At 38.4% G+C, this 12,109-nt stretch overlaps 1 protein-coding gene across 5 annotated transcripts in view; it reads right to left on the bottom strand.

Moving 5' to 3' along the window:
- The window catches only part of sema3aa (sema domain, immunoglobulin domain (Ig), short basic domain, secreted, (semaphorin) 3Aa), a 132,318-nt gene that overhangs the window by 14,855 nt on the left and 105,354 nt on the right, over window positions 1–12,109 (bottom strand). For all 5 annotated transcript variants that reach the window (XM_073869139.1, XM_073869142.1, XM_073869140.1 and 2 more), the window contains 5 exons: window positions 6,753–6,872; window positions 3,738–3,828; window positions 3,505–3,624; window positions 1,263–1,405; window positions 1,036–1,150 (listed from right to left, as the gene is read on the bottom strand). In XM_073869139.1, coding sequence (XP_073725240.1) covers window positions 1,036–1,150; window positions 1,263–1,405; window positions 3,505–3,624; window positions 3,738–3,828; window positions 6,753–6,872 — 589 coding nt within the window. The remainder of the gene's footprint in view (window positions 1–1,035; window positions 1,151–1,262; window positions 1,406–3,504; window positions 3,625–3,737; window positions 3,829–6,752; window positions 6,873–12,109) is intronic.

Raw genomic sequence — 12,109 nt, 5'->3', positions numbered from 1 at the left:
GCAAAATATGCCGGGCTTGCATGTTTTCATAATCCCTGCATTTTCGTAGCAAAAAGTCATATATATCTTAGCAGAAATATGAAAAATGTAGCATTTACTTCACACAACACAGCCATGTCCCCTGTTGCCATGGGAACGTTATGAAGGGACGTAATTACGAGACGTGAACATCAATGAAAAGCTAAAAAAGTCGCAAAGAGTATTTGCAATTTTACGCAAGTTCCCACAATTTCATCGCATGAAATTGCATAAATATCCCCGCATATTCCATCACATTTTTTAAGAAAACGTGCCGCGAGATCAAGGAATTTTGCCCGCAACAATCACAAAACAACTCTGGAAAGACTAAATTTTGCTCGCTCTATGTCACTGTGCTTGTCAACGAAGACAGATGTAGATGGTTGGGGGGCTCAGATTGTTGTATAAGTCCTTAGGAGGCACCTCAAGGAAAAAGGTTGGGAACCACTGAAAGGCTGTGCATATGACTGTGCAGGTGCGTACCATAGACTGTAAAAAATATGGACATAGTGTCCGTGACGTTGCCCATAAGTTTGCGACGAGCTTTTTTGAAGCCAATAGTTGGTGGGAACTGCCCTCGCCATCTTGGCATTGGGTCACCATGCATCACTTTTGGATAACTAAAAATGGGTAAAGATGCGGGATGTGGGTGAAGCTGAGATGGCTGGTTGCCGAAAGTGGCAGTTTACTCAAGTGGCATTTAAGGCTTCAAATAATTTAAATGGATTACAAAAAAAAGGGCAAAATTAGCCAAATAGACCAATATCAGTTTTTGTACTAGGCTGTAAACACATTTATTTCAGCTTTAAAGTTGTGCATTGTAAAATGGGTGTCTATGGGAATAAAATCCCATTTGGAGCCTCTAGTGGCCATGATAATGAATTGCAGGTTAAGTCACTTCCGTGATGGCTTCACGATAAAGATCGGCAGGTTGCCCCTTTGTATGTACGCATAAAAAAGTATACTTGTGGCTTTATACAAAAAAAGCACACTGTTATAGACATACACACAACTTACGCAGCTCATCAAAATGTGTATCTATGCCATTGAGGCCCGGCACTGAGCAGGTCAGCTTAGCTTTCAGGAAGGTCGTCCATTTGTTCACGAGACTCCTGTGTCCACCCATATCATTCTGAAGAAAACCCAAACATTCAGATGAGATTTACTTTCAAACATTGAAGCTTTTTTTTAATCAGACACATGAATCAAGACACTGTGTTGTATGTTTTCGTATCTGATGTTACCTTACACAGTTGTCCTATCCTGGAGATAGTAGCTTTGCCTGTATGTTCACCGTCCATCGCGTTTTCTTTGAAGAACAGGAAGATCTTATCATCTTCAGGATTATCGCTCTCGGGGATCAGGTGTATTCCAACAAACCTGGGGTCTGGAAAACACACATACGCTCGATGCATCAGAGCCACGTTTAACCGCAACTTTTCTGAAAGACGATACAGTAGGAAAAGAGCTGTACGAAGTTAAAACACTCAAATTAACCTTTTCCGAAACAAGCCAAGAACTCTGTATTGCCAGTTAAGGGGGTCCCAGTTATCCAGCCGTGACCGTTCTCTCCCAGAAAACGAAACGTAAGACGCCCCCCACCCACGCAGGCGGCACACGAGCGCGGCTACATGCAGTGCTGCGTTACAGACCCGACAGGATGAGAATCCTAAACAGCGGAACGAACAGCCTAAACGGACATTGACTCTGTGCATTGCGAGCATTTGTCCATAGAGACTTCATTTCAGTTCAGACTAGGCCCGAGTCATTCAATACACTTACTGTTTCCACAAGACCTCTTTATTTTGGGAAGCTTAACAATAAGATAACTGAACGTTTGTTTGGAAGGAGCTAAGCCTCTTTGAAGCGCACACAAAAACCATCAACACTGTTTGAAGATACGGAGAGGCCAGTGTCTCTATTGATAAGGGCTTTGGGAAATATCCATGCGACTAATCCGACGAATGACACCGGCTCTTTTGTGCAAGAAAGAGAGACATTCATAAAGTAGTTTTCCGTGGCAACAGACGCGAGGATTAAGGTGAGATGACGCTTTCAAAAGCACCTTTCCTCATGAATATACGACGAGGGGGTATTGACAGGAAGGGCGATGACCCTGGGCACGGCTGCGCGAGGACTGAAACGAGAGCCACTCGCAGGAACAGCTGAGACGGGATTAACTTCATGGGAAAACACAGACTGCTTGATATTGACCTTTTGTGTTCAGTAAGTCCAGAAAAATGTCAGAGGAAACACTCGACGCCCCAGCCGAGCTAATCTCTACTGCAGACGTTCACAAAGAGGTCCTTTCCCGCTCTCACACCGATTCGCACACGCACAGATGGTGAAAGCTAGCGATTTAGATATATTTTCTTAGACAATCTTTTCTTAGAAATAACTAGAAGATAATCACTTTAGCAGGCAGAGGTAACCAAAAACTACATAGGGTGATATTGGGTTAGTCCATATTATACCCAACCATGGGCACGCATCTGGTTGATTCTCACGAAATTAGACTTGTAAGGTGTCATGAAACATTTAGATAAAAAAAAAAGTAAATGCAAAGTAGGAGTCTCAAAATAAGAAGCATACAGTTACAAACATCTCTTCATGTACTATTTTGCACATGATTTCAAATGACATACAAATCAATTTTGTTGTTTTTTCTACATTTAAGGGGAAAGTTTTCATTACCGCAACGTGTCAATGACTGGATTTGGGTTCTTTGACATGGAAAATTTATAATTAAAAAATCTAAAAAAATAAAAAGCTTCAGTGCATGTTATACTATAAACATTTACAGTAAAGAATCATGTGGTATTTGGTGATCATTGGTAAATGTAGAGACAATAATAAGGAATATAAATGTGTCCAAGACCAATTTTCTCATCCTCCGCAACAATTTTGAATCATTGTTTAACCCCTCAAGGAACAAACATTTTCAAAAAACATTTGTTGGAAGGGACATAATTGACTGTGACACTTAAGATGGCTACCTATTGTTTCTCTCCAGATAAAAGTTGACATTTTGTTTGTCATAGTAAATAGACATCTTTTTGTTCTCATTACCGAAACATCACTTTGTAAATGCAAATATTTAATGTTGCGGTAATGATAATTTTTGATAATGATAATATAAAAAATGTAAATAATTCTATAGGAAATATATTTTTTAAATCCTCTAAAAATAATGGTTATAGTAAGTTCAGACCTTAATCGTACATGTGCAAAAAATGGCTTCAAGGGCTTTTAAAAAAAATCTGATGCTGGACACCTTCTAAATCTGGATTTCGTGAGAATCACACATCTGAACTCACACTTTGTGATTATATTAAGTGACAAATGAATTGCAGTTTGTATGCTCTGCACTTTTAGGATTTCACAATATAATACATTGAAACAAGTAAAAAGCAAAACCTGTATTGTTAAATACAGCAAATATATTTTGTTTTGGTGCATCTCTAATTTGACATTAGCCATGTTTACCATTAAGCCATCTGGAGTCATGCTGCTCGGTCCTGATTGGATGTTGTGATCCAAGCGTGCGGAAAATGGCAAAATCTCGACCCATAAAATCCGCTGATGTTCCGGAGTAGAGCTCGCCATCTGCCAAACAGATGAGAACGTCACTCACCGGATCTCCAAACACAGCCGACATCAAATGAACAAACAATTAACGACTGGCAAATTAAAACCAAAGGAACAAAGAACTGACTCACCGATCAGGAGCGAAGATGACAGCATCTTTGGATCGTAGGGACTTTTCCCACGTCCATTTTCAAAGTTGGGATCCAGTCTAAAGATATTGTCCTGAGGAAATTGATATCAAATTATACAACTACGGCTAAACATGAAGAGTAAATGGAGTGACTGATAAGCCAGAAACGTGTGTAATACAGTCCCTCCAAAAAGACGCGATTATGCGATCGCATGATTCAGCCAGAGTCTGCATATTTATGCAGGCGTCGAATTTTTTCAAATACGGCGCACTTTCGCAGCGTAAATTGCAGATTTCCGGGCGCAAAATATGTGGGGCTTGCATAATTTCATAATCCCCACATTTTTGTAGCAAAATCACATATATCTTAGCAGAAAGTTGAATAATGTTGCATTTACTTCACACAAGTGCAGCCATGTACCCTGTTGCCATGGGAACGTTATGAAGTGACGTGATTATGTGACGTGGATAGCATTGAAACGCTACAAAAGTTGCAAACAGTTTTTGCAAGTTCCCGCACTTTTTGCAAATTCCCGCAATTTCATTGCATAAAATTGCATTAATATCCCGCATATTCCAATGCATTTTTTAAGAAAACGTGCCGCAAGATCAAGGATTTTTGCCCACAACATTCACAAAAAAAAATCCACATTTTTCTGGAAGGACTGGTAAGAGGCTGCATTTACATTTACATGTTTCAAGTAACACAATTTCGATATTTTTCCATTAATGTATGTGACACATATCGGAAATGATCCACTAACATGTAAGCAAGAAAAAATGCATTTTCTTTGATCGGTTTCAGGCCTCATTCATATATAAAAATAAAATAAATCGGATATGAATCGGATACATGCTTTTGCGTCAGATCGGATATTCCCATCTCAAGATGTGTCGTGCATCATTGAAAATGCGACGCTGGCAAATGACGTCAACTCAGTTGGACACCCCCCGCGATCACATGACTCTTCTTAGCAGCACCACGGAGGACGACAGCTCCACTTAGCAGTGTAATGTTGAAGTTTTATGTCTTGTTAAATAAATAAAGCTCTATAATAGGGATGCACGATATATCGGCCGACATATCGTTATCGACCGATAACTGCTTATTTTTAATATTATCGGTCTGATAGCAAAATTAGGCCGACAAATGAAAGCCGATAAATGATGGATTATTTTGGTTTGTTGAACCACTTTACTTGCTCATTGCTGGCCATGTGGAGTTTTGATTGGTGCTTTCTGTGACATAGCACGAGATGACACGTGTGGCGGGCTTAAGAAGAGTATGCTAGTCTAGCGCAAAAACAAGATGTCCGCGGTCTGGGAGTTTTTCATTGTGAAATTAATATGAATATTTATCTGCCTATATATATATAGGTTATCGGCCCCCAAATATAAAGAGTTATCGGTTATCGGTATCGGCCAAAATTTCCATATCGGTGCATCCCTACTCTATAATCTTTTATATTTAATCATTTTGTCTATGTCCATTGCATATTGCAATATTTAACTTTCTCTGTGGTTCAAGCTGTTCCGGTTCAGTACCTTGAATTGTTTTCCCAAGTGTCTATTATAAATGCAGATATCGGATACAAGTCAATTTTAAAAGATTATATACAGGCAACAAATCGGAATTGGGAATCAATATTTGCAGTGTAAATCCAGTCATAGCGAAGCTGAGATATACTTTTGTAGTCTCAACAACCTAGACATGCCCTGAATGCTCATGAATTACGCTGTGCAAATGACATTAAGCGCAGGCAGAATTGATGGCAGAGATTTCGCTGTTACCTGATGTGAATAAGCCCTTCAGTGAAACAATGCAGACAGTGTGTGCGACCAACCAGCGCAAATCATTCCCAGTTAATTCCCCCCACTGTACACTAAGACTGTGATTAACCAGCGAGGATTTACAAAACTCGTTGACATTTTCTCATCACGTAAAGGCCACCCCATTTCCCCCAAATGATGTACTTCTAAATAACACTCTCCATGCTTACTGACGCTCTCATTTTCTACTTCACTGGTCTGAAATTGTTAACAGAATAAACGTTAGATGATTCACCATCAATTTCCGTTTCATGCACTCTCAGAAGAAAAGGCACAAAAGCTGTCACTGGTGCAATACCCTTTCAAAAGATACACCTTTGTATCCTAAATAAATCAAATTGGTATAAAATGCATACAAATACTCTACCTAAATGGACCTATTTAAAGTGTACTGTCCCAGTTACAGCTTTTGTATAATTTTTCTGAGAGCATAACGCTTCTTTGTGACTGCATGAGTATGGTTTAGCTGTGTAATGAAACTGGACTCATTTTGTTTAGTTTGTGTATTTGTGAGGACAGGGGAAATGTTTTCTACTCAAAAGGAACAAAATATGTCTGTATAAATTATATTTTGCTTAATGTAAAAACAATAGAAGTCTATAGGATGCCCTCATTAAAGGGACACTCCACTTTTTTTTAATTAGGCACATTTTCCAGCTCCTCTAGTGTTAAACATTTGATTTTTACAGTTTTGGAATCTATTCAGTGCAATGATATTACGCAGTGCTTGAAAATAGTCCCTTGCTATTGAAAGTTACCAAGGGGACTATTTTCGGGCAGCGCGTAATATCACTACGCCTCCTGCAGCCATGTTACGGCAGCAAAGTCATTGATTATTACCCCAGAATGAGAGTATAGTTCCTAGCCATATCTGCCTAGAAAAACGTTTAATTTTCTGTCGGTCTCAATACATGATGTAACGACAGAAGAGTCAAGTTTTAAATAGTAAAAATATCAAAACTCTTTGGTTATGTTTAGCGCGATGCTAATGGTCTAATCAGATTCAATGACTTATGCTAAGCAATGCTAAAAGTTGTACCGCCAGACCCGGATATCGTCTGAATGGATTCCAAAACAATAAAAATCAAATCTTTAACTATAGGGGAGCTGGAAAATTTGCCTATATTCAAAAAAAGTGGAGTGTCCTTTTAAGACAACTAATGTAAATAAATGTGTGTGTTCGTACCTCTGCACGTTTGCCCATCTCCAGGTAAGCACAGATCGGATGGAAAGCTCCCGTGCCACACACGTAAATATGCGTCTGGTTATAAGGCTGCAGTACTCGCACAAAGTTCGAGCAATCTTTCTGAAAAATCAAAACACATAACATCGCTGTTAACAGATAATATACCGTAACACACACACGTATCAATATATAAACTGATATTAAAAGTCACCTAATATAAGAAATTCACTTTTATATGTTGTTTGAACTTAGATTTCGAACTTACACACACCTGTAATGATAAAGACCTGCCAATTCCTTTTAAATCCCGATTTAAGTCTCATGGGACAACCAGTTGCCGTTTTCTAAGCAAACTGATGTCACATTGTGTAGGCCCCGCCCACAACCATCCAAAGACCACAGTTTGAACATAATTTCTATTTTAAATCTTCTTTCATTATAAACAGTGGAGTAAAGTGATTGTCTCATTTAAACATTGTATGTTTTCATAAGAGGTAACAGTAATCGGGGAGGGAAGCATCTAGAGGTCTTCTTGAGTCCAAAGAAATGTACCCGACCCGAATCACTTTATACCCGAACCCGACGTGCATAATTTTTTTTTTAAAGAAAGACCTGACCCGAGACAAACCCGAGAAAATTGGACCCAAGGCTGACCCGAACCAGTGGCAATTTTTTTTACTCGACTGGACCCGAATGTAAATGGCACCGAAGTGTGTGCAGTCTGCAGCCCTACACGCAGCAGTCAGACAGAAAGAACCCCGCTGGTCTCGCAACGAATTTGGCGAGCTGCTCCATTTGTTTTACTTTGTTATCTGATGACGACACCAAGGTAACCACTAAAATATACATTTAAAATTGACTGACAGGTCTGTCTCAATGAAAATTAACCTACCACCAGCCACACAATGTCGAAAGTGCTCTTGGCAAACAGAGGAGAGGTTTGAAATGGACACTGACGCACACACGAGAAAGAGTTCGGGTCTTCAGGTTCGTTCGGCAAAAACATTAATTTTAAATTACCCGAGACCAGATGGCGCTAATATTATACCCGACCCGTGTCCGAGGCACACGTGAAACTTTTAGACCCAAACCTGATTGGGTCTTGGGTCTGACCTTGGGTTTTCGGATCTAAGTGGACGCGTGAAGACCTCTAGAAGCAGCAGCTCATTTGCATTTAAAGAGACACAACACTTTTTCCTGCACACCTAAAAATTTGCCTTTACAACATGGTATAATAAATGATCTATAGGGTTTTTGGACCTGAAACTTTACAGGCACATTCTGGGGATACCCGAGACTACTATATCATCTTGAAAAAAATTGCACATTAGGTGACCTTTAACATCATTGTACTGTAAGTTAGAAACATAAAGCAGACAAAATTTTAAGACCCTCCCTCATTTAACCTCCTAACACCCGAGCTTTGGTTTGTCTTTTTTCAGATTTCTTCCAGCTATTTGGGGTTAGGAAGCACCAATAAATATAATAACCAAATATTTTTTTTTAAACATGAAGCAGTGTCCACGTTTGTGTACAACAGATTCCAGTTACACAGAATTAAGTATGGTGCAAACAACAAAAATGTAATGTTCACGTATGTGAACATCCAAGTCTTAGGAGGTTAATGCTTATTGCATTCATACTACAGTGCATAAGTTATTCATGATAAAAGCATAGCCAAAACATACGTTATAAGAATACACCTTTGATCATAGATCTATAATGAATAAACTTAGTAAGAGTATTATTTAAGCACCATTAAAGAGTTCCTGCAGGATGACTGATGATAATCCCACCTGTTTTATTCATCTTAATATCCTGTCATCCAACTCTCATTAGTACTAAAAGCATGCGTGTGTGCGTGTCTGGTCGTGATGATAGGTAAATGTAAAGCACATGTGTCGGCCCCGCAGCCTTCTAAGTAAGTTGGCGAGGGGTGATGAGTGAGTTGTTTAATGTGAATGAATGCTCTTCAACTTCCTTTCATGATACTCGAGGGCCTGCTTCAGCAATAATAAACCTACGCTGCCAATTACAAACACGCCGCACAAACACACGCTCGCACACAATGGCGCATTCACGTGTACCTGTGCTCGCGGACGCACGGCCATTGAGAAAATAAAGCAGGCCCATCTGTGTAAACACTGATGGTTTGGGCGGACGTGTGCTGTCTGCGCTGGGAGGTAATGCGAGTTGTCATTTAAGAGAACACAGGAAAGGGTGTTGCCATCGCAATGTGTGTGTTTCAACCACAAAAATACACGTTGCATGTGTGGAGAGAGACCAGGAATAGATAAAAACAAGCTCGTTTTCTTTAATAACTATATTAAATATGAATCAAGATAGTTTTAGACAATTTTCTTTTTCAAAAACCAGGACATGACATTACGGATAGAGTTGTGTAAAACGCTGGAAAGGTGATCAATCAACAAACAAATTCGTGACTCTCTAAATTAAAATGAAATTGTCCCATCTCAACACACATGTGACCCATCTTAGCCGAACAACGCAAAGGCACTTAAAGTGTCCGTTTAATGGCTTTTCCGAGCTAAAGGGCGATGTGATATTCCTAACACAATCAGTCCACATGTGCAATAAAACTTCATCCGTCTTTACACTTGAGCGACATGTTTGAAATTTCCCATGATTGTTATTATTTTAAAGGTCCTCGGATAAATCCAAACGCAGCATTTACGTGAGAGAGAGGTGGCTGAACTTGCACCGTTCGCCGTTTACTACGTATACAAACCTCAAGTTGTAATAAGTGGGTGGTGTACTGTAATTACAGTGTAACTACTGTGTAATTATACACATATAACACCGCTGTTTTATCTTTGAAAGTCTATAAAGCAGCAGTCAAGTTTGCAATGCATAAAAAGTGAGTGTGCCCTATGTAAGTGTGAGGAATAATACAGTACCATTTTATACATGATGGGAGATCAATTTTAGGGATTACAATTAACAAACAACGCACAAGTGACCAGTTTCATTTACACATAAAATTTGCCTTCTGCATTCAAGTGCTTCAATTCACCAACACTGTTAACCCTCATTTTGTTTTAATTCAAATAAATAAGTACACTTAACTTAAACCCTGAATGTCCTCTTTTAATAAACTGTTTTGGTTTAATGCACAAATTGCATTGCATTAAATCAATTTATTTTAGCTTATTTAAATCTTTGAATTTGAAAATGTTATACATTATGCATTGCAGCATGCATAAATTAACCTTCACTGTTATATAAGTGTTGTTTTGCTGTTTGTTGTCTTTATTTATACTAATACAGTTGTTTTTTGTTATCATTGTTGCTTATTATTTTTGTAAGATGCACCGATCGACCGCCCAGAGACTGGTATTTGCTGATTTTACGCATGATTGGCCAGGGCCGGGTTTCCCAAACGCATCGTAAGGCTAAGTAGATCGTAAAAACGATCGTACGAATCATCTTAGAATTACGGGCCGTTTCCCAAAAGATTCGTAGCTTAAGTAGCATTTAAAAATCATCATAGATCTATGAGTGGTCTGGAGTAATTGTTAATTCATACGTGCATCGTAAGACAACAGTGTTACAAAATCACCTGCAGGACAACCAGCAAATTACACTCCTGCAATGACGATAATGTAATGTTTTAAATGTAGGCTATATTTATTTATTGGGGTTTTCTTTGCTTATTTGTTTAAATTACTTTAATATAATATATTTAAAATTCAAATGAAAAATACAATTTAAATGACTAAACATAAATTAACAAAGAAGGAAAATGTATTTGGTACAATTTTGGTAAAAGTTGGTACTAGCAAATTTATAATTGTTCCTACCAATTTCTGCTATAATTCATCTGGCTAGAGTAAAATTTTTTTTTTGAAGGGTATGGCATCTGATTAAAGAAACCAAATAAATATTTACGGTACATTGCAATAATCCATAATAATAAATAAACATAGATAATAAACAACAACAAATAATAATAATCTAAACTATAATATAAAACGCAGAAGGCATTTCGCAGTGGGACGAGTCCTAAATGAATACGGAAAAGAATATTTCATTATGAACAATTTTAAAACATTTAAAAAGCCATTGAACAATAATGAAAAATATTATAAAAAATATTAGTGCACATCATTAGTCTAAACAAGCTTGTGCTACAAATTTGAGTCATTCTATTGGTGACATTTCAGCACTTGACAAACGGATAGCGACTCGTATAGCACTTAAAACCCAGCTGCGAGCAATCGTTATACCTGCATCTTTGGGAAACGCACGTAAATGAACAACGAATGTTCGTTAAGTAGCTCGTAGAAAGCGCTCTTAAGTGCTAAGTTCAATCGTTATTGTGAAACCCAGCCCAGACTGGTAACCGGTTAGTCAGTCTCACGACATTCCGATTCCATTTGTTGCCAGTTGCGCAAGTAAGGAATAATTGACAACAGACCGTTGAATTATAAGACAATAATGCACACCCAAGGTGGTAATGCGGGTGTGCATTATTTTTGAATAATTCAAAGGACCGGAGTCGATTTTTCGCTTATACCACGATTACCACAAACATTGCTCTGGTGCTTATTTTAAAGACATTTGGCAAGTTAGGTGTGTGGTTTACAGAAAAATAATCAACACCCATTGAACACTTCTCAGCCAATCAGAATCAAGCATTCAACAATCCCGTGGTATAAGCAATAATGTCACAGCCTATAACAGCCATAACTGAAGGTTCAAACCAGACGCGAGTTCAACGATTTGCACGAGTAGATTACATACAGTCAATGCAAAGACGTGGGGCGATGCGGACAACACAATATGGTTGGTGCGTTTGCCGCAAAAAACAGTCCAGTCTCACAAAATTTCGTTATATAGTCACGTAAATTTTTGATTTCCGCTTTTTTCGTGATCGTATAACGAATTCCGTTTTTTGTGTGATTATCACGTATTTGTTACTCAACTGGTTTGTCGTATTTTCTTACCATTGTTACTTCGGTTTAGGGTTAGATCTACATAAGATGACATCCCTACCCAAACCCAACTCTAACCCTAACGCCAGGCGACATATAAAAAAAGAATCCGAAAAAATATACATAAAGTGACATTTTAATGCAAGCACCAAATCTAACCCTAAACCGAAGCGACAATGGTTTGAAAATAGGGAAAAGCAGTTGAGTAAGCAATACGTGATAATCACACGAAAACAGGAATTCGTTATCAATCACGAAAAATTTGAAAATTGGTGATAATATTATGAAAAAAGAATCAAAAATTTGCGTGACTATATCACGAAACCTTGTGAGACTGGGTAGCGAGAACACACACTATTCGCCTCAAAGACGTCTTCACCCAAGTTAAACATATTCAACTCG

This window comes from Misgurnus anguillicaudatus, chromosome 1, assembly GCF_027580225.2.
Source record: "Misgurnus anguillicaudatus chromosome 1, ASM2758022v2, whole genome shotgun sequence".
Classification (NCBI taxonomy): domain Eukaryota; kingdom Metazoa; phylum Chordata; class Actinopteri; order Cypriniformes; family Cobitidae; genus Misgurnus; species Misgurnus anguillicaudatus.
The sequence above is the reverse complement of the archived record's forward strand: the minus strand, read 5'-3'. Positions and strand labels throughout refer to the sequence as shown.